General features: G+C 34.3%; 5 protein-coding genes across 14 annotated transcripts; 3 read left to right on the plus strand and 2 right to left on the minus strand.

The window, feature by feature from the left end:
* Positions 1-1,498: 1,498 nt before the first annotated feature.
* LOC110823393 (cyclin-C1-2-like) lies at positions 1,499-7,775 on the minus strand. Of its 7 annotated transcripts, none has more exons than XR_015817804.1 (10): positions 7,430-7,613; positions 6,685-6,724; positions 5,660-5,704; positions 5,144-5,262; positions 4,929-5,043; positions 3,883-3,933; positions 2,933-3,080; positions 2,624-2,713; positions 2,261-2,334; positions 1,499-1,835 (listed from the first exon to the last, which is right to left on the minus strand). XR_015817804.1 is itself a non-coding variant. In XM_088215865.1 (10 exons), the coding sequence occupies exons 1-9, from the start codon at positions 7,649-7,651 to the stop codon at positions 2,284-2,286; spliced, it is 708 nt and encodes a 235-aa protein (XP_088071991.1). In that variant the 5' UTR covers positions 7,652-7,775; the 3' UTR covers positions 1,499-1,835; positions 2,261-2,283. The 7 variants fall into 7 exon arrangements, 6 of the variants coding, with proteins under 6 accessions (XP_088071991.1, XP_088071987.1, XP_088071988.1 ...); XM_088215865.1 differs by lacking the exon at positions 2,624-2,713 and adding an exon at positions 7,620-7,775 and having other exon boundaries at positions 7,430-7,536; XM_088215861.1 differs by lacking the exons at positions 2,261-2,334; positions 2,624-2,713 and adding an exon at positions 7,620-7,775 and having other exon boundaries at positions 7,430-7,536.
* An 895-nt stretch (positions 7,776-8,670) lies between these two features.
* LOC148266711 (chaperone protein dnaJ 20, chloroplastic-like) lies at positions 8,671-9,605 on the minus strand. Of its 2 annotated transcripts, none has more exons than XM_088215866.1 (2): positions 9,067-9,605; positions 8,671-8,989 (listed from the first exon to the last, which is right to left on the minus strand). In XM_088215866.1, the coding sequence occupies exons 1-2, from the start codon at positions 9,514-9,516 to the stop codon at positions 8,828-8,830; spliced, it is 612 nt and encodes a 203-aa protein (XP_088071992.1). In that variant the 5' UTR covers positions 9,517-9,605; the 3' UTR covers positions 8,671-8,827. The 2 variants fall into 2 exon arrangements, with proteins under 2 accessions (XP_088071992.1, XP_088071993.1); XM_088215867.1 differs by having other exon boundaries at positions 8,671-8,983; positions 9,067-9,601.
* Positions 9,606-13,201: 3,596 nt separating this feature from the next.
* Positions 13,202-18,491, plus strand: LOC110823420 (Pentatricopeptide repeat (PPR) superfamily protein). Of its 3 annotated transcripts, XR_002541389.2 has the most exons (4): positions 13,202-13,395; positions 14,439-16,459; positions 16,555-18,147; positions 18,266-18,491. XR_002541389.2 is itself a non-coding variant. In XM_022053807.2 (2 exons), the coding sequence occupies exon 2, from the start codon at positions 14,702-14,704 to the stop codon at positions 16,394-16,396; it is 1,695 nt and encodes a 564-aa protein (XP_021909499.1). In that variant the 5' UTR covers positions 13,202-13,395; positions 14,439-14,701; the 3' UTR covers positions 16,397-18,491. The 3 variants fall into 3 exon arrangements, 1 of the variants encoding a protein (XP_021909499.1); XR_002541388.2 differs by having other exon boundaries at positions 16,555-18,491; XM_022053807.2 differs by having other exon boundaries at positions 14,439-18,491.
* A 2,884-nt stretch (positions 18,492-21,375) lies between these two features.
* CYP82G1 (cytochrome P450, family 82, subfamily G, polypeptide 1) lies at positions 21,376-23,511 on the plus strand. Its single transcript, XM_022053777.2, has 2 exons — positions 21,376-22,423; positions 22,774-23,511. Exons 1-2 carry the CDS (start codon positions 21,488-21,490, stop codon positions 23,389-23,391), a joined length of 1,554 nt encoding a protein of 517 aa, XP_021909469.1. The 5' UTR covers positions 21,376-21,487; the 3' UTR covers positions 23,392-23,511.
* A 1,969-nt stretch (positions 23,512-25,480) lies between these two features.
* Positions 25,481-26,556, plus strand: LOC110823436 (polygalacturonase At1g48100-like). The gene is made up of 3 exons (XM_088215868.1): positions 25,481-25,860; positions 26,010-26,180; positions 26,296-26,556. Exons 1-3 carry the CDS (start codon positions 25,606-25,608, stop codon positions 26,377-26,379), a joined length of 510 nt encoding a protein of 169 aa, XP_088071994.1. The 5' UTR covers positions 25,481-25,605; the 3' UTR covers positions 26,380-26,556.
* Positions 26,557-27,143: the final 587 nt, after the last annotated feature.

Raw genomic sequence — 27,143 nt, forward strand, 5'->3', positions numbered from 1 at the left:
TATTTCACTCTCTTAATTTACATCGTCTTTTAAAAAAATTTAAATTAATGTCTTAATTAATTAATTGATACATGTATATATATATATATCAATCATAATATAACTAAAAACAATTTTAAAACACAGTTTAACTTAAAACCATAAATTTTTTTTAAAAAAACAACATATCCCAATTATACTAATTAGTGGTTATTTCTCAACATGCATAATTGATTTCTTTTATTTACTTCATCTCAAGCACTACATATGAAGTAAAGGCACACTACCTCTTAAACTTTAATATGTTTATTAAATGATGATTGTGCGTATACAAGCACAAAAAGTACTTATTTTTATTAGATTTTTCAATTTTTACAATTATTTTTATTCTTTAATTATCTTATTTTAAAATCACTAAATATTATATAAAAATTTAGATTTAAAATTATCATAATTATTCTCCGTCTGTCTCTATCTATATACAGTAAAAATATATAGATTTTCGTCCTTCGTACAATATGGTAAATTATTTTTAGTCACAAATTTTCAAGTACCATTATTTGTCAATATTCAATCCAATATATAAGCATTACTTGATTTCACTATTCCGAAACCCTCAAACACAACTTAGGACTTTCTTCAAAGCTAGCAATCATCTTAGAACTTGCTATATAATTTTATCGTAGAAATATATAAGCATTACTTGATTAAATTGTTGTATAATTTATCTATAGTTGATTATAAACTCTAACATTATACATTATACATTACATAAATTTTTGATAGTTAATTTTCTTCTCACATCTTATTTATTATGCGGATCTTTTATCAAAAACTAAAGTACGATAACTTTTTGTATTTTTTTTAGAAATTTATTTAATTTGGTATAATTTAATTTATATAAAATAATACTTGTACAATGTTCCATATAATTAATAGTAAGCACCTATTTTAAATTTATTTATTTATGTCCCTAGCATTAGATGCAAGAATTATTTCCGAAAAATAAAATTTGAAGTTAGTGATGGAATTATTTTTGACATGAGAGTTAAAATTATAATATTGGAATAAAATTTGTAAGGCCTTATTTTTTTGACAGTGTCTCTCACTCTACTGTAAATTGCATACTTACGACTTCAATTCTTCCAAGTAACATGATTAGATTCTTTGTAAGCGAAGTAACATGCATTTGGTCAAAATTAAGCTTTCGACTAACGTGATAAGAATTTGGTTTCCTAATGGCGACTTATGACATTACATATTAAATATGAAAACGAATCAGATGTTTAAGATCCACCAAATTACTAAATCTGGCGATGGAGAAGTTCCCCCACCGATTGTCATTTGTCAATTCTGCTTCGAATTATATTTTGGATATTCGAATTTGCTTTCTTAAAAAGACAAAATTTCCACTTGTCTGTCGGGGTCGGCACCACCACCAACCCCCACCAAGTATGAAGTCATTTTAGAGCAGCAAGTAATACCCATAAAATGTCAATCTGGAACAATAAAAAAGTCATGACAACTCAAAATTACTGGATTGAATTTAGATCACCTTGAACTTTCCTGTGACAACTTCTCAATGTACAACCATGGCGGTCTTACAAGAAAAATATCACCAAACACTGGCTCTACTAGAAAAGTGAACATAGCCTACATTACAAGCATTTACTGTTCAAAACAAGGAAAGCAACTGCTTTCTGGTTATACCCAAATTAACCAGCATTATGTTCCAATTAGCAGCAAATTCTTTAGAGTTTCATAGGAAGTTTGCTGAAAGCGGCATGTATCCTCTCCTCTGTGATCATTCTGTGGTTTTCATAAAAGTCCAATATCTCCATTGAGATGTTTTTTACCTGCAAAGTAACAATTTTATCCATTAGCAATGCACGAAAATGAAGTTCTCTCTTCAGATACCGATAAAATTAATTCTTTGATTTTACTGTCATACCCATGTCAGACACAAAAATATTGAATTTGGTATCTTTGTCCACATTTCTTGTGTATATCAGACACTTGATTATCTAAAAGAAGACTCTTAAATTGCATAAAAAATGAAGACTCCTAGATTTATTGTTTAAAGAAAAAACACCAGCAATATCTCTCACTGAATGTCTAAACTTCGATATTTTACATAATAAATACTAAAATCGGTAACATTAATTTTGTCATTACATCACCATAACCTTCAAAAAGCTTATATTAGTTTTAGTATGTTGCATCAAATGAAATCAAGTATCCACATTGGATTTACAAACTCTTATTGACCGAGTTCCCATACCTTCGATTATAAATATTATCAAGTTAGGCACTCAGATCCATACTCATACTGGACATCTGCATTTTAGTCAGTCCCTACATAATTGACAAGAAAACTGCCTTAAACATATGTTCAAGGTCGTTTGGGTTTACTTCTTTCTTTATAATTTTTTGAGAAAAAAAAAAAGTTAAGAATTAAAGTTGTAAATAAGTAAAGAAAAATATAGTACGTATATTTAATTTAATTTTTGAGCTTAAAAAGTAAAGAACCAAAGTTGTATTTATAGAGTTTATAAACTTATAAAAAAAAAGACAAAAAACTGATGTGAAGTATACTTGTTCTTTAAGTTGATTTTTTTTCCTTATAAGGCGATAGTTGACAAACCTGGAAATCTTGACTACAATTTGCTTTCTTCCCCCAAAATTAGCTAACGATCTCAAATGCAAACCTCTTCACCGTAGTTTGTTTTAAAACCTTGACACATGCAATGAGCAAACTAATGCTGTTTATGCACACAGAATTCAGTTCCCATAGGATAAATCCAAACTACATAGATTTCATACCCCTTTCAAATCCAACGCAGTATCTCCAATTACACTATTTGAGATTTTCCAAACACCCTTATCTTAAGATTCAACATGTATTTTCAACAGAGAAGGGCAATAACGAAAAGATTTAGCTCATGGGACTCACCACATTCATATCCACTCGGAGCTCTTCAAACCATGCAGTGGTATCTTTCTCCCTGTACACACTAGCAATATATATGCAAGCTATAGCAATCAGATGGGGCGGATGCATGAGAATAAGATCCATCTTGTATGTGTCATTCACAAGTCCCCTGTGATTAGAATTGCAAACAACATCAGATGTCTATCATTTTTCAAATAAAACGTGCAAAAGAAACAATAAAAAAAGAATTGTTGTAACATTAACAATAAGACTAGTACCGGCAACAAAATGAGTGCTAAATACCGAAAGGCCACAAGTAAAGCAAAAGCTTCAACTCAGTTAATACTTACTGATGCTGACAGTAGATGCTGCACATAGTAGCTATAGGAAAACCTATATGCACAACAAAAAATTGGTAGCAAGTTTTATTCAGTGTAGCCACTTCAAAGATTCAGTCCTCATGTATTACCCAAGTAATAGTCAGAACTCCACAAGATTGGTCTATCACAAGACCTTGATAAATTTATTATATATTGTGGGGATCTTCTTACTTGAATTCTTCTAAATTCATTCAATCAAAAGAAATAGATAATAAGACACTTGTCACATTCATTATGCAATCCTGCCCCGCTCCTAAGACTCCTCATGAATAAGGAAACCCCAATCACTTGAAACCACAAATTGGAGTAGTTCAAGCCAAGCCCCCGAAATAGAAAGAAGTTCCAGCTTAGGCCCCAGCTTCTGGCTCTCTTGATGAGGCCATCATATTTTGGGGAGGCGACTCCCGAGGCAGGGAGCCACTTCTAGACTAGCAGAATTAGATGAGTTAGCTAGAAGTACTATTCCCTAATCCACATCCATGGATCTCAAAATATAACCACTGTATGAAGAGAGGTTCTCAACAAAATTCCAAAGTGAAAGTCGGCACATGTTAAAGTGCCTCCTAATAACCAGGACTTTTGGATTCTTACCATGATAACTGTGTCATATTTATGTCATTGACACCAGCATCCTGCAACAACCTGCGAAAATGAAAAAGATACTAAAAAAAATCCAGTGTTTCCAATTGGCTTAAATCAAACAAAAATGTGGGAACATATATCCATTTAATGGACACTATAATAGTCTAGAGATTTGGTAGCAGAAAACTTTTATAATTTGATGAAAGGATGTGAAAGATACTACGACCATTAAAGTTGTGTGCATCGATATCCATCACTAGCATTAATATCGTCATTATCATCAATATTGATATCATTAATAAAAAAAAAATCTTTAGGCTTGTTATCCAGGAACTTTTAGAAATATTATAATGAAAAGAACATAATAGTTTGTCATTAGGTATTTGATCAAATAGGACCACCCCGTTCTCATAACCTATCAGTAAAATATCCCTAAAGGAGCAATAGGACTAAGAGGAGCAAAAAAGGTTTTTCATGAGACAGGAAATAAAATTTATTAGCCTCATATAAAGTTTGTGAAGAAGTGATTGTTTGATAATAAATAAGGAATATCCGTCTTTTTATTAGATATGACGTATTGAACTTATAATTCATTACATACTTTTTATGAATGTCAACTAAGTATTTTAAGTAACTTGTTCCTGATTGTTTAATTATTTGATAACTAGAGTCATTTTTTGATGAATGATCACAATGAGTCAAATTTAATAAAATATGATCAATCTTTTTCCTGTCATTAAAGTGAAGAACTGAATAAAGAATTTTTTTTCTTTACTATCAATTGAATCACTTTTTCGAAAAATTTAAGTCATACAAGCAAACAAATCTTTTTATTGATAATAAAAAAGAAAAAAACGTGAGTAGTGATTTAATTGATGATAAAATATAATCTTACTTAAATTACTTAGTAACAAAATCATGTTTAAGTTGCATGTTTATGAGTCCTTGTATCTCTATCACAATAGATAAGATTATTAACACACGGCGGAGATTTATCAAACAAATAAATGGACTAAAAGTAAATAACAAAAATGGAAAAGAAATACAACACTTACTGAGCCAATGAACGGTAAGGATGGAATACAACTAAATAATAGTTAAGCGCTTCTAAAATCTTCATTTCCATTTCTAATATGTCTTTGATTTCAAATCTATACTTTTCATCAACATCTGTAAAAGAAAACATCATGTCATCAGCAGTTCCCACATAAAACAAGGATGCAGGAAATTCACTGTGCTACTATATCAAGTTTCAGAAACAAGAAATTACATAATTTTTTTATGTAGAATACAAGAAGTCTGGCTTGGACTGTGCTTTCTTCTGCCTTAGATGCCAAATATAAGCATGCTGGAGCAACAAGGCGTGGATCATATTCTGTCATACTCTTTCTGAAAGCATGAAGAAAAATTATGATTAGAGACTGATATCAATATCCAATTGAAGTCTGCATTTAATGTCACAGGAATTCAATAAATAGAATGTATATTGTTCTAAATCAATATTGTTCCAAAAACATTAACTATCTGCAAACTAACAAGTGAAAATAGGGGAGAAAGAAAAAGCAAACATATGAAGTAGATGCCAAACAACATGGCGTTTGCCTATCATGTTAAATATTTTAGTCTAGAAATATATTCTGTTTGTCAGAAAGTTTATCAGTTGGAATACTAATTTCTGGGTTATGAAAGACCAAAAAAAATGTTAATAATTCAAAACAGCATCAAAATTATGATTTTTGATAACTGATAATTAACCTTAATTACGTAACTAAAATCAGGTATTTACCTGGTGTAAACACGTCTCATATATGCAATTGCAGTAGCCACGACCCTGAAAATGCAAGGTATTACAAATTGGTGAAAATTGAATGAACAAATTTTTTGCATCATTTAAAGACTTAAGATCATAAAGAAAAACAGAATTAACTTTCTTCTTCATGCATTCCCTAGAGCCCAACTATAGGAACATATTGGCTTTAAGGCCAGCACATCTGATGCACAAATAGATGTTGCCACAGGGCAGTCCATGAATATTGGACTTACCGCTGACAACTCATCAGCCATGAACAGACCCTGTTCAAGTTCAATATTATACCCAAAGAAAACTGATATCTACAGGAAACTGATACTTTTTATCATAAATAATGACTGAGAAAATGAAAAGGAACTGCCACCCAATTACCCAGGAAGCAGACAAGAGAGAACCAAGAGACGGCCACTAGTACAAAGAATATCTTAACAATACACTGGTAAAACATGATTTCATTTCTTTGTCATATTTCTGTTAATATGATGGCCAGATTAACTAAACAAGTCTCATTGAAATCCTATTAATCATGTTTTATCTAGAGACCATTAGGTAAGCTAGGATGATTAATTTGAACAGGTTATTTTCCTAGGCATATATTAATTAATAAAACTTAAAGAAGAAGCTCTATAGAAGTATATACATGCTAAAATCCATGAGCTGAGATAAACTACTCTAGATGGTTGGTGATGCTGCATTTACCTCAAAGAGTTATCTCTTTCAGCCATCTCCTCTCATCCCATGGCACACCCCAACCCGTAAGAAAAAAGTAAAAAGAACATATTGTTGAGACCACAGGCATGGCAGAGCCACAGACATTTCACTAATCCAGCAAAACCCCAATATACAAATTAAAAAAGCAACACGTTCCTCCGCTACATGTATATAGTGTTTCTTTTCCTTCTTTGATAGGAAAAATGTTCACACGAGAGATTGAACCCAACCTCCCCATGGGATATGCCCAATTGGCTAAGGTGCGATATATCTGGAGTTAAAGAACAAACCTTTGCCTCACTTTAACATGTTGAGCCAATTTCAATACATCTGTAAAGAGACATATACAGGATTAATAAATTTTAAGTCATCCAGTGATGCAAAAGGAAACTACGAAGTATGTATATGGGAAAGCCAGCTTCCCAAGGAAAATCAAATAACTGCATGCAAACTCACAATAAATCATATAATTACCTACTCACCGGTAAGTAACTTAAACTTATTCTTGATTATCTATCTACGTGCCATAGTAACCTAATAACTTGTACATCTATGACTCTCTATCTAGTTCTAACGCATTGGAGGATCTACCCTCCCAATTCATCGCCTTGTAATTGATGATAGCAATTAGATTGATCGTGACTCTACCTAGACAGAGTCATTCAAGTATCTAGCCCATTGGATTAAAATAACTATCCCACACTTTTGACAGCATCCAAAAGACAGGGTAGAACTTCCCCCACAAAATATGTAAATTCAGGGTTTAGTTCTTAAATGGATTTCTAAGGAATAAATAGAGATAGCAACAAGAAGCAGACGGGCTAAATAAACAAGATTGAACCAACGAAGAAAAGCAGCGGCCTCGTAAGAAACTCAACATGAGTATAAGAAAAATCAACACACTTTCACGAACGCGAAGTATGTATTCCACGAAATTTAAACGAACCCAGACAAGAAGTATCAATATAAGACGCTAAAATTAGTGAAAACCAAATAAAATTCGAATCAAACCAACGAGGTATGCAAGGAAAGTACAATTCGACATATGCATCTTGATGAGCTTGAAATCCTCGATGTTGATGCCCCTCTCTTTGTCAAGAGGTGCAACCACATCTACCTCTTCGGGGTCCAAGAGCTGTTTACTGCAGAAACAAACAGAATCCAAATTAGAAACAAGGGAAAGAAAATCAAAAATTGCAGCCATGTTTATGCGTTTGATGGTTACTAGTGAGACGAAATCCAGAAATTGGCAGCCATGTTTTCACAGGAGGAGATGACAGTCCTTCCTGAATGTTCTTATCTGAGAATTTATTTCCGCTTGGTTTTGCTTCTTGATAACGGTAACGGACTAAAAGAATTACAACATCGTAAAGTCAAAGACGTAAGGCCCATTCAGTGGCCAGGATCAATTAGGGCACATCAAGATCCAAGGGCCTCAATAGTGGGGCACAAAATAAATTTATAAAAATATTAATTGAGTGATTTGATAAAAAAAAATCTTAAATTGATGCATTATAATTTAATTATCATTTATATTCTAAAATATTCACATATATAAGTTTCTTGGGTATTTTAAATTTCGTAACTTTTAATATAAATATTATATGAAATAATTAGTTGGATAACCCATTATTTTAAACACTTATAAAAATATGTAATAGTCAATGTTGGTTCTCAAACATATATATATATATTATTCATATTAGAATAAATAATATGAATGTTTAAATTAAAAATATTGATGTATATAAATTTAAAAAAACATTTATTTTTAAAAAATAATAAAATATTATTTTCAAAACGATAACTTAAAACTAAGCAAGAGTATGGTATTTAAGTACGAAATAAATTTAATTTTAATTAGAATCGAGTAGATCTTTGGTATAATTATTTTAAAATTTACAGTAATTTATAATTCATTTATATAATTCCGATCATGAATCATCAAGAGCTAATACCTCGAAGGCTATATAAAGCTCTTGTATGGCATTTGTGAATTCTGTTTTCAAACTTATTTAAAAAATTAAAAATATTTGTTCTTGAGAAAAAAAAAATACATGGATTTCAATATTTAATGTAGTTACTACTTAATTTTATAATATATAATTAATTCAGTTTTAATGTAATTATAATTAAATTTATTATCATAGTTAATTAAGAAAAATAAATTTATTTGTTAATTGGTATTAAATGGTGGTTCAATATATGGTATATATTAATTATTTATATATATATATATGTGTGTGTGGAATAATCAAAAAAGGAAAGACAATTGCTAAAAAAAAAAAAAATCAAAACTCTAATTTATAAATTAAAAAAAGAAATAGAAAAAGTTCATGATTGGAACTAGCAGTAATAAAATAATTTGCAGAATCCTCTCCCTCAAACAAAAAACTGCAAAATTTTTATGAGAATCTCAAATCAAATCCAAAATCATTTGCTTCCTTTCTCTTCCGTACGCATTCGGGCCCCCCATGACATCTCCTGCGCCATTGAACGACTATCCTTACTCCTGCTCCGGCACTTCAGCTCCGTCACTTGAGCCCACCACCGCCTCTTCCATTCTTCTTTCTCCTCAACCTCCAGTCCCTGAAACTTAAACCCATCTATCAGATCAGCTCATGAAATCACACATACAAATGTACGCGAACAAAACCACTAAATATTACTACCTCTCTGTAATGGTATTGTTTAATGGAAGGAAATGCCACATGCAGGCCTCTGCTCAAATCTCTATCATACAGAGCCCTGCTTCTGCGATCAGACAGAATTTCATACGCTTCCTGCACCTGGATAAACCTCTTGGTATGCTCCTCCACGCGTTCCGGCGGCGACACGTCCGGGTGGTACTTCCTGACTAGTTGCTTGTAAGCTTGCTTGATCTCCATCAGCGTCCCCGTCTCCGAAATGCCCAGTAAATCATACAGGCTCTCGGTGGTGGGGCAGCCGCTACTAATGGCGGCTTTTGGCGGTGATCTGATCATTGTGCGGCACCCATTAGATGGAATCTTGACAGAGAAGATGTGTTTTGGGAGTTGGTTGTTGTTGAAGCTTTTTTGAGATGGATGGCAATAGAAGCGTGCTCGGTTAGCTCCTATAGATATAGCTCCATGTGTCGTCATCTGGTTTTCCGTGTTGCTGTTGTGATGAGTGTTTGGTTTTTATAACAGCATACATTCTTAATTTGGTTCCTCCTGAAAATGAAAACAGGAGAAGGTAAGTTTCCTAAAGGAGAATATATCATTTTAATACCAGCGGCCGCCCGCGGATGGAAAGCGCAAACACGTTTTATATGGGGTTTAAGTTTCTAGAAGCAGTGCAGATGAGATTAGGAGAATAAGTAAGCAGATTATATTTAATTGCTTATAAATAATCAGATTACTGTTTAATTATAAATTAAATTAAAAAAGAATAAAAAGTAGCTGGCTACTATGATTTTGGTAACTCAATACCTCCCCGCTAAAACAATCTAATACAAAGGAAGCAGCTATTTTCGTTTCCAAGAAATATAGCTGTCATTTTTTCTGAACAAGGAATAAAATATTTATATTTTAAATATTTCTAAATTTTCCTAAATTGTTTTTAGTTAAATTTTTAATCCAATCCAGGTATATTCGCATTTTTTTTTATAATTATTTTAATTAAACAAATATTTTTAAAACATTATACATAGATTCATAATTATACGTCATTTACAGAAAAAAAAAAAGTTTAATTATTTTAATTAGGATGACATCTCGCTTTAAACTTATTAGGCAACGGACTTAATTAAGAGACTTTGCATAGATGATGCAATGAACATGTGATTGGAAGGTTGATTCATCGCATATGTAATTATTCATCAACTCAAAATATTTATAATAAAATTCTATGATATTTCTTTTTTATTTTTATGATGTCGATTAGCAAATAATATAAAAACATAACATTAGATTAATTATGTTAATACGAAAAACAACGTTTTTCTATGTCTGTCCTACTAATCTTAACATACTTTTTAGTTTATGAGATTTTACCTATTTCTTATTTTGATTATTAACTTTAAAAAAATATGCAATTAATTAAATCTTTTGTAACATTTTGCGATAGTCGTTATATTTTAATTTATTTTATTAAAATAAATTTCAATAAATAATATCTTACTTGTAAAGACTTAGAACTTGAAAGAAAATAAAATCATGAATTAAATGCGAAAGCGAAACAATAGAGCTTAGGATTTACATTTCTTACACAATAATTTAGAATGCCCAATAGAGTTACTGGAATAACCATTCTAAAAGAGATTACGAAAATTAAGAAAATAAACAAAAAACCAATAACTGAACATTTTAGAACGACTTTCACTAGCTTTTGAAGGGAGTCCGGGTAGTAAACTATTCACAACCCTCTTATTGATCGAGATCTGAATCTTTGTCATCTTAATTTGAAACAGATAATGAAATGGTAAACTACACTACCCTAATAAAAATATCACACTACTCACCGATACAAAAACTGAAGATTGATAAAAATTATAAAAATAACTAATAAAATTCTTAATTTAAGTAAATTTATTTCATAAGAAAAAAATCATTTATTGCATATATTTACCGTTGCGAGATTTCTGAAATCAACCTATAGAGACAATAACTTAAATAACATTACAATCTCATTTTCAAGTGAGCAATAGCAACCACTTTTCTTTTTATTTGCCTACTGATATCTTTAGGGGTCTATAAGGATATCCCACTACACGTGAACCAACATTCAACATTGTCAACTAATCGGCTGTCCCCATACCTCGTCCGGTATGAGGGTCAAAGTTACCATCCTTCAATAATCTGTCCGATATGAGGGTGAATATGGCCGTCCTCATATCTCGTTCAGTATGAGCGCTAAAAATATTAGTCCTTGATATTTCGTCCGGTATGAGACAACGTTCAAGGTAGGGTTTCCTATATACCCGGTCCGTCCATCATCTCCCAAAATATCCAGTGAGGCTACCATTCATTAATTTACATGATCAATCAATTTTTCGTTTGCATATTAATTATCAGTTTCATAAATCAACCGTAAATCACGCAAGACATGCAATATATATATATATCAAGGAAGTACAATTGAATCAATTAACCATACTAGTATGTCATCATGTATTTAAAGCTGTAAATTCAACAATCAGTTAAATAAGACAACAAATAAATGACTAAACAGTTCCAGCTCCATTGGTAACATATAATTATTATCAAAATTTTCTAAATTACACAAATACTATATTATCGATTATTAAACTTTAATTCCATAACGGAGAATAAGGTGAGAAATTATTACCCAAATTGGTATCCGAAATACCAAACTTTCTACTGCGTCTACTAACGGTCTTCGGATTTTCTAAATTTTTCTGCGGGGATTAAAACACGTTTCACGTACCTAAAAATATCTCAAAAAATTCAAAATCGGTGTTAAAAATTTTTTCGACCAATTTTGGAATTCCGACACAGCGGCACCATCGCCCGTGGCAGTGGTTTACCTCGGCCTGTCCGTTTTTGACCGGTTTTATACCCATTCCTATGATAAAATACATTAAGGAGTATCGGTTAATCGAAAAAAGTTAAAAAAATAAAAAGCTATTAGTGGTGAAATTTTTCGATGAAGCAGTTTTGCCCGCTCAGCTTCGCGACTGAGTGTTTTTTTTATCAACCTGTAGAAAACAGAACGATAAACACAACGGTAAAAAAAATCGTAGAAACGGAAAACATAAAGGGGCTCATCAGATGCGGTTTCGGATTTTGTCTGCGACAGCACTGCCGGTCTTTACTCGCTGTTTCTAGCTCATCTGTTGTTCTTTTTGCTCTGATTTCTCCATGGAGGTGTTTGGAATCAAATTTTAAGTGGATAAAAGAATTTTTACCTTTGTTAGCAGTCGAAGGTGGCTCCGGTGCGACAATGGGCGGTGGTCGGCTCCCTTCTCCGATAACTGGTTCATCTTCTCCAGCGGGAGGCTGGCGGCTAGGGTTTGGGTTCAGTATGATGCGAGATATTTATACCTATCTTTTTGAAGTTTGTGTCGTTTATTATGTTTGATCTCGACCGTCTGATTACAGTTAAAGAAGAAATAAATATGGATCGTTCATCGTGATTTCATATTGACCGTATGATCGCGTTTAAAGATAGAACTAATATGAATCGTTCATTACGTTTAATCGCGACCATTCGATCGTGCATGAGGAGGGAACGGATCTAGACCGTCCACGCGCACGGGAACACATTCGGGTCGTCTGATCGCGGGCATACAGATTATCAGCGTGGCCTCCCGTGTGGTACCGAGTCAGCGTGCCTTGCCACACGACGTGTTCCTGTTCGTCGGAGCTGCTAACTGGACGGTCCTACGTGACATAATTTTTCTTAATTTCGTTTTGACCTCCTAATATCTGATTTTTCTTTCAAAAATACAATTTGAACATAAATTTCACTATTTTTTTTCAAAATTATTTTCAATTTCATCATCAATCTATTTTTTTTCATAATTTCATATTAATTAAAAAATTATTAATTTTAAAATTATATTTTATATATTTTTTCAAATTTTAAATTTAATCCCGAACTAAATTTCGGACCCGGTTATTACTTACTAAAATAAATTTCAGTATGATATCATATTCTTTTTAAAAAAATTATACTTTACAAATTGTGTTGATTAAAATTTTTATTTAAACACAGATGTATTAGAAAAATAACATTTTAAAATACTATATTATTTTAATTTTTTTTACATATTTTAGAACTTTATAAAAAGTTAAATCTGATTTACATATTTTAAAATGTTTCCGTAGTAAAATAAGGAACGACTGAATTACCCGGCTCGTTCAGCACATCACCCTCAACCTCGACTCTCTCCCGCTCAGTGTCCTCGAGGACAATCAGCACCGTCGCTTCCCGGACGACAGAGGCCAATTTTTGGTCCGGAAGCATGTCGTCCGTCTCTGACACTGGAAAAATAAACACCAGTCGTCAACGTCCAGGTATTCTTCTCTGCCCGTCTCCCAGTCGTCGACTTTATCCCCTTATCCCATTGTCGGTTCCACCCATCTATTAGAGCCTGAGCAATTTGTTAGTTTCCTATGAAATGTCGGGATTTATTCTTATCTGTTACATTTATATGCATACTTTATTTTTAATTTTGTTGTTTGTTGTGAATGCAAAAGAAAGCAATAGACTTTAATTAGCTCAACTCACAGGTCCTTCTTTGACAGTGTTGCAACAAGCATAATTGTTTCTGAAGTTGTTGTCAGAGATCAAAATCGTGTAGGGTCATATGATAGAGTTTCTTGTTTCCTAGTTTTTGATTATTTCTTATGGGATGAATATGATTAAGATCATGTTTCTGTTGGCATCAATGGCAGAGCTTATTGTTTTTGGTAGGCTGGAACTAGGTTTTGCCTAAGTGATATAGTTTCAACTTCATTTTTTGTGTTTTATCAATCGCTAAGCGATTATTGTGTCAATTACTGAAACCAGGCGTTTAAGGGTAAAAGTTAATTCTTGAAACCTCAAACGGCACTCTATGGCCATATAAAACCTTTTTAGGCTGTTATGGAGCGAGGGTTGCATATTTCCTTGTGCTTTCTAGCCACTCCTAAAAGTTTTAGAAAAAGAACTCGTCTTTTTCCTTTCTCTTTTTACTGATTGTGTAGATTTCTTTCAGTATCTCCAAGAATTCTACTTGTTATTGAGCATTCATTCAAACAATAATTTTATGTGCTTTCCTCTACCCTCCATTTTTTCTCTCCCAACCTAGCATTTGTTTGGTTTTGCATGTTGCGGTTCTCCGTCTGTTTTCTTTCCTCCAATCTAAAATTTCTTTAAATTTTCTTTGATTCACCTATCTGAATTACTGTTCTGTGATTGTCCTCCCAAGTGCTTCTCTTGTTTCTTTTTTCACTTTCTTTTCTTTCTATCTCTCTTCAGCAAAAGTCAGTTTTCCTTCTTCATCAATCTCTATTCTTTACTTTGACATTTGTTTTTCTTTCAGTTCTCGCTCTTTACAGTTGTTGTGGTTGTGTAGGACTCTGGGGAATGGTGAATACCCACTGGCGGAGCAAAGGACAGTGACTCCAGGGTGGTCTAGTTAGAGATAATAGTGAAGCACTGAGGTTTATTGGGTTCTACTTTATGGATGATAGGAGTTGGAGATGCATGCCTCATTGGAGCTAATTTGATTGTGTGCAATCAGTGGCATAATTTCTTTTGCACCAGTAGAGCTGATTTTGGTGCAGACAATTAATTATTTTAGAAGTTCCCAAGCCCCAAGAATTTTTTTTTTCTCCAATGTTATCTTATTGCCAGAGAATTTTAGGGTTTGGCCTGCAGCTTAAGATGACCAGGTACCCTTTGCCCTACCTAGGCTCATCATTTTCATTATTTCCATGTTTAACTCCAGACATCCAATCAAATTATTTGCATAATGAACCATCAGCAAGTTCGAGTGGGAATCAGCATATTCTTGATGAAAGCTATGTTATCACTGAACTCTCTGATCTATTAAAAGTATCTCCTAAGACTTCAATCTCTAACTTGTATAAAGATTTTGAACCAGAGAAACAAGTAGAGAGAAGGTCTGTTGATGCTTTTTTGTTGCCTGAAGAGAAACTCAGAGGTATATTTCTTCAAAAACTGAAGGGCAAAACTGCAATTGAGAATGCTTTGACAAGCACTGGTGTTGAGTTGAGTCTTGATATTGTTTCTAAAGTAGTTAGTAGAGACAGTTTAAGCGGGGAAGCAATAGTTACGTTTTTCAATTGGGCAATTAAGCAGCCAAGCATATGTAGAGATATTCATTGTTACAACCTAGTTCTTAAAGCATTAGGAAGAAGAAAGTATTTCAAATTTATGGTAGAGCTTTTGCATGAAATGGGGACACATGGCAAAAAACCCACCTTAGAGACCATATCAATTGTATTGGACAGCTTTATTAGGGCTAATCACATAAATAAAGCTATACAAACATTTAGAAATCTAGAAGAGGTTGGCTTGGAATGTGATACTGAAACTTTGAATGTGCTTTTACAATGTTTCTGTAGACGATCTCATGTGGGTGCTGCAAATTCATTCTTCAATGCTATGAATGGAAGGATACAATTTGATGCGACTACGTACAATATTATAATTGGTGGGTGGTCAAGATTTGGTAAAGTAGATCAAATTGAGAGAATTCTGAAGGCAATGGTAGCTGTTGGGTATAAGCCTGACTGTTTGACATTCAGTTACCTTATTGAGGGCCTAGGGAGAGCTGGTAGAATTGGTGATGCGGTTCGGATTTTTGATCACATGAAAGAGGAAGGTTATGTTCCAGACATTAGGGTTTATAACGCAATGATTTCTAATTTTGTCTCAGTTAGAAATTTAGATGAATGTAGGAGGTATTATAAGACTATGTTGAATGATAAATGTGAACCAGATTTGGGTACCTATACCAAACTTATTTGTGCTTTTCTTAAGGTCCGAAAAGTGGCTGATGCGCTTGAAATATTTGAAGAGATGTTAAGTCGAGGAATTATTCCTACAACTGGGGCTGCAACCTCTTTTATTGAACCTTTGTGTCATTATGGTCCACCTCATGCTGCAATGGTAGTCTATAAGAAAGCACGAAAAGTTGGCTGTAGGATTTCACTTAGTGCTTATAAGCTATTGCTCATGCGGTTATCAAGATTTGGAAAATGTGGAATGTTACTAAATTTATGGGAGGAGATGCAAGAAAGTGGTTATGCTTGTGATAGGGAAGTTTATGAGTACGTTATTAATGGACTTTGCAACATAGGACACCTTGAAAATGCTGTACTAGTCGTGGAGGAATCTTTGCAAAAAGGGTTTTGTCCAAGCAGATTTATATACAGCAAACTAAACAATAAACTGCTAGCTTCATATAAAGTGGAGACCGCTTACAAGCTATTTTTGAAAATCAAAGATGCTCGTCGTTATGAAAATGCCCGAAGATATTGGCGTGCAAATGGCTGGCACTTTTGATGTGTTTACTAGCGATGAATGTGAATATGTTCTGCATCCTCTGCACTGGTATTCCTGAAGCAGGTACTTGGATACAAGGCAAGATGGTTTTTCTATTCGTAATTTTGCTTGTCCAGTGTATTATGGTTATTCATTATGACCCCTGGTGCATGTTGCAGTCTGTTGCTCGTGGACATCAATTCAATTCAGTGGCTGCTGTACCTGCGAAAAGAAGGGTTTGGTTGGGTAAACAACTTCTCAATATTTTGGGTTTAGAAGACCAGGGCTTCTGAATTCAGGTAACCAATATTATTTTCTTTCTTAGGAAAGTCGCTAAATGAGACCACCTCAAGCCATGCCTGGTGGCATTGGTGCCAGTGCATCTTTGGCTACTTAAGCCCAGAATATAGAGCAAGTAATATACCTGGTCAAAATCAAGGATGCCTGCTGGTACTGCTTCCTCAAACCCAAGCTCTGCATGCTAGTATTGCCAGTCCTGATATCTTACGCACAAGCATCTCAAATGAATGGTTCGGCGCAAGGGTTGGTGGATCTCCAACAGAGTTAAGATGGATTAGTCCATCAACTGTATTAGCTGCCTCAGAAACCACAGACTATAGTTTTGTTCATCCTCACAGCCTAGAATTGATGATTCTAGATTGTTTCTAAAATGGTTTTGACTCTGACTCCGTTTGGAGGCGATGTATTTCTTTCCTCAAACTGTTAACAAAATCAAGGATCTTTGTACAAAACTTTGTTAGTTGTGCACCTGCCTCACTAGACATATTTCCAAGGTCAACTGGGATCAACATTGAGCTTAGATGAGTGCACTTGATTCTGCAGTTCTTTCTTGAGATAACCTGCAAGCAATCCCTAATCAGGCATCGCTCCAGTTTCTAGTGAGGCTTCAGGAAAGACCAATTCACTTGATTCATAATGGTCTGTTTTCTGAATGCCAATTAGGGGAAGTCGGCTTGCTCACTGTGGGTCATCAGTGAGCTTGGCTCAACATATTGCAGGTCAAATTCTGCCTCGCTGGCAGCATCAGGAAGTTCAGTTGGGGGGTTTGTATTCAAATCTAGGCAATTGTTAGCTTCCATGGCCAAAGGTGAAACCATCTGATATTTACAAGTAGGCAACTTTTTCTACTCAAGTCATTTCTGACATGGATATGAAGACCATCAGTGAGCAGGCAAGGGGTCGTCTTTTGAGTTGGAGGCTACCTAGAGCTAAGACTTAAATAGGCAGTCATTGATTGAACCGCCTGATCATGAATGGTCTGAGGGATAAATCTCTTGGCTCCTAAATGATTTTATAGCTTATTGGTAAATATCGAGCAAAGTGAAATGATGCTTGATTGAATGTTTCTTCAAGTTTCCAGCACTGTTATTTTGGTTACTAGGCTTCTAATTCCTGACTTCAGACAAAGTATTTTGCGTTGGCTAGTGTTTTGGTGATTAAAATAGCTTTATGATTCCAAAATTGTGAAATGGGACTGGACTGAACACTGAATTTACTTCTAAGCTGATTATTTTGCTTTTATATGCAATCTTCATCTCCATCGATCTTAGATTTGAACTGTGGGTTGCATTTTACTGATTTGGAAGTTTCGTGTTTCTTTGGAACATTTTATCTTAGACATGCCAAAAACTTTGTTCCTTATCTGAGGGAGTTTTGCCTTGCTTGTATCCGATGGAATGGTAGAAGGAAGGCCATCCTCTTCCAGCAGCACTTGGTAGCAATGTCATGTCTGATGAGGGTTGAACTCCCAGGTCCTAATGTTGTTCGGATTGCTCAATTCCATCTATTTAGAATCAATTATGTTTCATACTCTCCGCCAAAAAAGTTTTCTTGCTGACTCAGTTGCTCCTTCTGAGTTTTCATGATCAGGTTTAGGGCAACTGCAGGATATGGGTGCTAGACTGCAGAGTTGAAGAGGGAAAGAGGGCAGGCAAATGGAATCCAGGAGAGGAAGAGAAGTTAAAACGAAAGGAGGTGCTTGATTCTGATTAAGAAAAAAAAGCTGAGAGTTAGCTAAATTTAATTAGTTTTTAATTTCTTCAACTTAATAAATAACAAATTTGTTTTTAATAAAGTATTTTAATTCAGCTTCCCAGTACACGTGCTACACCTTTGTCAGCTGACCATAACATTATGCACCACAACTCCAGATTTCAGTTTCTTGTGGTTCTGCGGTGTTAAGATATTTGTGGATGTTAGGACAGCCACTTCTGAAAATTTAGGCATTATTACTGACAATCAAGTTTCACGTTGATGACTTTGTAGACAAAATTATTGATGCAGGATTCCTAATTCTGGACAGCATGTGTTCACACTTTCTATAATAATTTACAAATTTAGATTGACTAGTTGTTCTCGGATAGCACCCCTCTCATTAGAAATTTTTTGATTTCGAAATATATCGAAACATTGGGTAGTAAGAAAAAGGGGGATGCTGTATTTCCAGAATTAGATTTCATATTCGAATAAATCTTGTAATAACTTAAAAATACTAAATAATATTATAGAATTAATTCTTTAAAAAAAACACGATAAATAAGAAAACAAATAAAAAATATCTACCATATCTACTCGCAATTTTTTTACGAATTGGGCTCTGAAACCAGGTGCTTTTGATATGAAATTGTTAAATAAAGGATGAGATATACTAGTACAGTAAGAATATCACACTATATCACCGTCACAGAAGTAAAAGTTGGTATAAAATTAAAAACTACTAATGGAGCATTAAATTTAGTAAATTCATTTATCAATCATAAAATCATTTTGTCGTTCACTTACTATAATGGAATTTATGAAAACAACCTATAAAAAATAATAATACTATATAAATCATAATTTTCTGAACCATCAACAATATAAAACATATTATAAATTCACATCTATTAACAATAAACCAAACCATAACGGTTTCTTTTTTCACCAACCTACTAGTATCCATAGGGATTCATAAGAATGTTTCCGCTACACGTGAACTATTTCTCTTAACAATCTCAATTACAAAGCCGTCTCCATACCCCGTCCGGATATGAGCACTAAAACATTAAATCTCAATATTCCGTCCAGTATGAGGGTGAAGTTGGCCGTTCTCATACCCCGTCCGGTATGAGTGCCAAATTATTCAGTTTGCATACCTCGTCCGGTATGAGACAGTGTTCACGGTAGGATTTCCTGTCTACCTGTTCCGTCCACCATTTCTCAAAATATCTAATAAGACTGCCTTTTCATCTAATCATTTAATCATACAATTTTTTTACCGTTTAAACTTCATTTTTTCCGATTCAGCAGTAAAGATATAAAATAAACCATACATGCGTTCAAAGTCATAAAATAAATAAATAAGATACCATAATGCAGGTAAGCTGTAAAAACAATCAACAACAGCAGTAGATAATTTTCGATTCCGACTCTATTAGCAACCTGTAATTAATTATACATGTTTACTAAAATCGCACAAAATACTACATTATTATTTATTTAAACTTCAGTTCTATGATAGAGAATAGGGTGAGGGATCCTTACTCGATTTAACGCCGAAAGCTAAACGGTTTACTACTCCTACGGGCGATCCCTAGGTTCTCTGAATTTTTCTGTAGGAATTGAAATGCGTTTATAATACCTACAAATATTCCAAATAAACTCAAAATCAGTCCCAGGGCCCACTCGACCAATTTCAAAACTTCGACACGGTGGCTCTGCCTTGCTCCAGCGCCATTGCCGCCGCTCACGGCGGCGGTCCGCCTCAGGTCGGCCATTTTCAGCCGATTTTGCATTGATTCTTATGAGCAAATACGTTAGAGGGCCTTGATTGGCCGAAAAAAAATACGAAAAACCGAAACTCACTGGCGACGGGGCTCTCCGGTGCGACGGCTCCTCCGGCTCACGTTGCGGTTGGGTGTTTCGTTTCGGTCAATCTGTAAAGAAGAAAACAGTGATCATAACGGTGAAAAAATTACGCGAAACAAGAATCGGGAAGGGCATCGGAGGCGGTTTGTGAAATTCTCCGCGACTGTGCCGCCGGGCTTCACCGGTGTTTTCCGGCCAATTGGTTGGTCTTTTCACTCCGATTTGACCATAGGTGAGCTTAAAATTGAATTTCATGCAAAAAAAAAAGTTTTTACCTTTTTTGGCAGTCGGAAAGGGATCCGTTGCGGCGGCAGGTTACAGCGGTCGGCTCCCCGGCGGCTAGGTCGTCTTCTCCGGTGAGAGGTTCTGGCGGCTAGGTTAGGGTTTGGTGTGGATGTGAGTTATTTATATACATTCGCTTTTGATCTGGACAGTCAATCGTGTTTGATCTGTACCGTCCGATCGCGATTAAATAAAAAGTGAATCTGAACCGTCTATCGCGATTCACTCTGGGCTGTCCGATTGCTTTTGAATTTTGTCGTTCGATTGTGTTTGGGAGGGAGCGCATCTAGGTTGTTCGTGCGCGTGAGAACAGACCTCAGTTGTTCGATCGCACGCACGCGGATCACCCACGTGACCCCCCGTCCCCCGCATGGCCTCCCGCGTTAGCGCCTCTGCCACTTGGTGCGTTCTGGTTGGTCAAAGCTGCTGACTCAGCGTTTGACGTAACGAAACTTCCTAAAATTGCGTTTTGCTTTCTATTTTTCGTATTTTCTTTCAAAAATATTTTTAGAATCCAAATTTTTATCTATTTTTTGCAAAATTATTTTCAATTAAATCATCCTTATATTTTATTTCATTTTTTTACTCTAAATAAATTAAAATAAAATACAATAATCAAAATAAAATAATAAAAATTTATATTTATTAATTTTTAATCACCAAAAAAAAAAAATTGTGTGTTACAGATACTATTTTCATAACACTATCTATGTTTTGTTACTTTTATTTTTAAGTTCACTTTCTTAATTAAATCAAACAAATTTGTTTTATATTTTCTTATAACTATATTTTTATTAATATATATATATATATATATATATATATATATATATATATATAAAGGTTTCTATATGGTATAGGAGTAACGTGAGGTGATCCAAGGTTGATGGCTATAAATTTCCAAGATGTCAAACCAGTTTTCTGCACAAGATTAACCGATCCCCTAACTCCAAAGTCCCCATCATGGATTTTCCTTCTGATTACATCCACTCCATTTCTGTTTTCTTGACTTTGCTTATGATCTATGCTCTCTCAAAAACCTTCTTGTTTAAGCAGAGTAATAAGAGCAGTGCTGCTCGCAAAATCCCTGAACCATCTAGACCATGGCCCTTGATTGGTCACCTCCATCTTCTAGGCCGCCATGACCCAATTTGCAGACAGATGGGTTCCATGGCCGACATGCTAGGCCCTATTTTCTGGCTAAAACTAGGACGCCACCGCCTGCTTGTGGTAAGCAGCCCAGAACTCGTTAAGAACTGCTTCACAACCAATGACAAAATTCTAGCCACCAGGCCGAGCATAGCAGCCGGGAGGTACATGGGCTACAACAACGCTATTCTGGCGCTCGCACCGCAAGGCAAATACTGGCGTGACATCCGCAAGCTGGTCACCGTCGAGCTCCTCTCCACCGACCGACTCGAGCTCCTCAAGCACATTCGCTTCTTAGAAGTGGACACGTTCATCAAAGAGCTGTATAAGCAGAGTGCGGCAGTTGACCTCAGCAAGTCCTTCGAGGGGTTGACCTTCAACATGATACTTAGAATGGTTATGGGCAAGCGTTACTCGAGCGATGACTATGGGGAAGGGAATAGTGAAGTGTCGCGGTACAAGTCGGCTATCAAGAAAGCGGAGTATTTAAGCGGGGTGTTCGTGGAGGCAGATGCAATTCCATGGCTGGAGTGGCTGGATATTCAGGGACATGTGAGGTCAATGAAGGAGACTGCTAAGGAACTGGATAGTGTCATCTCGGGCTGGCTAGATGAGCATCTGCAGAAAAGACGGCAGGCCACGGCGGAGCTTCAGGACAGTGATTTCATGGATGCCATGCTCTCCACCTTACCAGAAGATGCTGTCATCTCCGGCTATACTCGCCATATCATTGTCAAGGCGACTGCTCTGGTACCGAACATCATTAATGGCTCATGGATAAATAAATAAATTTGTTAAATTTTTATATCAATCTTATAGTAGGTGACAGAAACGGACTGATATCAGCTAGGTGATTGTACTGGACGAATAAGTGGTTAGGAAGAATTTCAAATGTGGTCATCCTGCTGGTGGGGGAAATGGAATTGTCTTTGTTTTTTTCCAAATTTTTTTTAAAAAAAAGGAAGAAATAGAAAACGATGATCACCAATCTTAGAAAATTAATATTTCTTTTTTCAAACCCAAAATTCTCATTTATTTCATTTTATTTTTATATGATAAAAGAAATGAAATTTATACATGTAATTCAATATTTGTTGCAGATTCTTACGCTAACAGGATCAGAAAGCATATCAATTACTCTGACATGGGCACTCTCCTTGCTCATAAACAATCCAACCGTGGTAAAGGTTGCACAAGATGAGCTGGACAGGGAAATAGGAAAGGAAAAATGGGTTGAAGAATCAGACATGAACAAGTTAAACTATCTGCAAGCCATCGTCAAAGAAACTCTGCGGTTGTACCCGCCGGGACCCATAACAGGCCTCCGGGAGGCCATGGAAGATTGTGACATCGGCGGGTATTTGGTGCCGAAGGGAACTCGGGTCATCGTCAACATATGGAAGTTGCAGAGGGACCCTCGCGTGTGGAAAAACCCATGTGAGTTTCGACCCGAGAGATTCATGGCAGATAATAATGGCGATCATCAGAACAAGTTTGAATTCATTCCTTTCAGCTCTGGTCGGAGAGGGTGTCCCGGTGCTACTTATGGTTTGCAGGTTGTGCAGTTGACGGTTGCTCGATTGCTTCAGGGATTCCATGTGAGAGCAGCCGTGGGAAGTAGTGTGGATATGCGAGAGGGATTAGGAATTTCGATGCCTAAGGTCAACCCACTACATGTTTGTCTCACGCCACGCCTTCATCACCGCCTCTATCACTAAATAATTAGTGTCATCTCGCTCTGTTATCACTAATTACAAGTTATGCCATGAGACGTACTTAATCACTTTATTATATGTACTAAGAAAGTTATATTAATAAATCAAGGATAAACTTTTTAATTATTTAAAATTTAATTATAATTAGACATATAATGTTAAATGTAAAAAAATTAAAGTTTTAAGTAAATTATTAAATTAACCTTTAAAATTTATTATTTGTTATAATTTGATTCTTAATATTTTTTGTTATAATTTGAAGTTCAACATTTTGAAATTTATTTCAAAAGTTTAGTTTATATTTATTTTTTAAATTAATAATTAAACTGTAGTAAATATTAAATTTTATAAATTAATTTAATAATATTTTCTAAAATTTTGACATAATAAATAACTATTTTGGTAATTATAAATTCGTATGGTACAGACAGAATTAATATTAATGGTAGGCAATTAAAACAAAAAAATAGTTACCTAATAATAATAATAAAAAAATTAGAACAATTAACTGGAACTTATAATTAACTCTTTTTTATGGGTAGAATTTTTCTAAAGTTATTCAAATATGATGACAACTAATGGCCTTTATGTATTCAAAAACAGTTAATGTTTTCTTGAAATGTCTTAATTTTGTTAATTTTAATGTTGAAAACATTTTAAAATTAGAAAGACGAGGGTATGCAAATATATATATACACACACACAGAGGCTCTGTTTATTGATCATTAAGATGTGTATGGTGTGAACAGAGATATTTGCATAGCAGGCTCCATTTATTAAGACTTTTGATAGGTATATGTTTGCACCTATATATATATATATGTGTATATAAATGGTATATCTGCACATATAAGTAAATAAGTACGTACAGGTTTTGCAGGTTCATGTGTATGCGAAAAAATTAATGATCATGATATGTACAGGCAACACTTATCTAGTTACACATCAAACTACAAACCTATACCTATTTACCTATCTACTTACATGTGCCACATAGACCACTTACGTGTATACATATATACATACGTACACACATCCTAGTCATCGATAGATGTAGCAAGCATGTACACTTCTCTGTTACCTAGTATTGCTTCTTCTGATGATGAGCAAATAAGTTCCTGATACATAGTATTATAACCATGATCATCTCTTTTACTGTGAGCATATATATCCACCTACAACCCTAAACCTACCTGCATGTGCCCCATAACCTATTTATATTACATATCAATATATATATATATATATGCACATAAGACCTGATATCATGCCTGTATACATATATAGTCTGTTCTACTTTGTATTTGTTCTTGTGATTATAAGAAGTCTTTCTAGTATTAGAGTTAGCTTAGCTACGAGATATTATATATATATATATATATGTTTGAGTTACTACAATACTTTGCAATACCAATTAAACTGGTAACTATGGGCATAAAAAGATTGAAAAGGAAAATTTAAAGAATCAAACTCAAAAATGGTTCTGTTCCACAAATTTTTTCAATACACTTTATATCCTTCTTATAGAATAAGAGAAGTGCGAATGCAGAGACTGATTAATTGGAGAAATTTAAAACATAATGAATGTTATCTTTAAAAGAATTAAGTTCCTTATTATTTCTGTAACTCCCAAAAAAGTTATGTTGGATAATACTAGTCCAAGTGCATTTATGAAAATAAAAGACTTTGAACAAATAATTAAAAGAAAATCTTTTAATTTTGAAAGAAATTTCAATCTTTAAAAAAAATTTCAAAAGCTTCTTATGATTACAAGAAGCAATAAAGAGGTACATATGTAAAGAAGAGAATGAATACATACATATATATATATATATATATATATAGATTTGCAGGCACGATCTGGAGGAATGTATATATATGCAATATGATAAATAGAATATGGGACACATCCACCGTAGGTTTAGGTTTATAAGTTAATGTGAATAGGAAAACAGATGATGGTGACGAATATGCAGCACTTATTGACAGAGTTAGCCAGTGCAAAAATCAACTTCAGTTTTAATGCTGGCTCTACTATATATATATATGTATATATATATGCACTAACCCAACTTCTATTTCTCCCGCACTTGTTCCTTATAAACTAAGTGAAAGTCTTGAGTTCAGAAGCAGAGTTCTTTTTCTCTCGGGCTTATTCTTGCTTCACACTGGTCGTGTTCGTTCATCATCTGTGTTGATTTTGTTTTTTGAATTGAAATGAACTCTTCTCAATTATTTCTTTCGTTTTTCTTTACTATAATCTCCTTCTTACCGGGCCATGGAGAAATTTTTGATGTGAAATCATTTGACGCAGTTGGTGACGGTGTCACCGATGACACCCTAGCTTTTAGTAATGCTTGGCAACAATCTTGTCAAACCCAAGGAGCCACACTCTTGGTTCCTCAAGACAATACTTTCATGGTAAGCAAAATCACCTTTGATGGAGAGTGTCAAGGGGAACTTGTATTTCAGGTATGTTGTGTGTTTTTCTTCTTCTCAAAATTAAGACAATGTCCCAACATGCAATGCATACATATATATATATATATATATATTTACATATATGTGTCTGTATATTTGTATAATGGCCGCAATTAGTTAACATTTTTCTTTATAACAAGGTTGATGGAACTATAGTGGCACCAGGTGGACCAGATCAATGGCCGTCGGAAGCTAACCCCAAGGATCCATGGATTTTGTTTGAGAGTATTCATGGAATGCGTCTACAAGGTAATGGAATCATAGATGGCCGAGGACAGAAATGGTGGGATCTGCCATGCAAACCTCACAGGGTATGATATTTGATGACTTCGTTTTCATGCACACTATTTCAAAAATATTAAAACGTAATGAAATATCTTTTGAGAATAATGATTTTATAACTATGTTATGTTGTTAATTAAACAGAGAAGCAACGAGACAACACAATCTGTTCCATGTGATAGTCCCCTTGTAAGTATGTATTCATATTTTGTTTTGAATTATTTATAATACCACAAGGCTTTTTTCTCAATACAGACACTTAGATTCTTTAAGAGCTCCAACATTACACTGCACGGACTTAATATTAAGAATAGTCCTCAATTTCATGTCAAATTTGACGAATGTGAGAATATCCATATTGAATCACCCGGTGATAGCCTAAATACTGATGGAATTCATTTGGGAAGAACAAAAGATGTTCAAATAAATAACTCGGTTATATCAAACGGTAAAATTATTTATTTCTTTCGTTCTCATGACTTAATTAGCTTAATTTTTGCACGCTCTTGATATTTATTTATTTTTTATCAATGATTTTTTTTTTTTCTTAGGAGATGATTGCGTATCAATTAGAACATATTGTTATAATGTGAATATAAACAACTTAACATGTAGTCTAGGCCACGGAATAAGGTATATTAATCTCTTCTCCGACTTCATAATCTTTTATATGCAAAGTTATGAGTAACTTTTGATTATAATTTTTTTAGATTAAGTCTAAAAAATTTATTAAGTTGACTTTAAACTAATATTTTACTAATTATTCGCAGTATTGGTAGCCTCGGGGAGGATCACTCTCATGCTTGTGTTTCCAATATTACAATTACAAATTCAATAATCAATGGTGTTCGTATTAAAACTTGGCAAGGAGGGTCGTTTAATATCACTTTCAATTATATTCAAATTGAAAGTGTACGTTTTCCAATTATCATTGATCAATATTATTGTTCCACAGAGAAATGTAAGAATGAATCTAGTGCCGTCATGATCCA

The sequence above is a fragment of the Carica papaya genome, chromosome 3, assembly GCF_054855325.1.
Source record: "Carica papaya isolate Zhongbai chromosome 3, ASM5485532v1, whole genome shotgun sequence".
Classification (NCBI taxonomy): Eukaryota; Viridiplantae; Streptophyta; class Magnoliopsida; order Brassicales; family Caricaceae; genus Carica; species Carica papaya.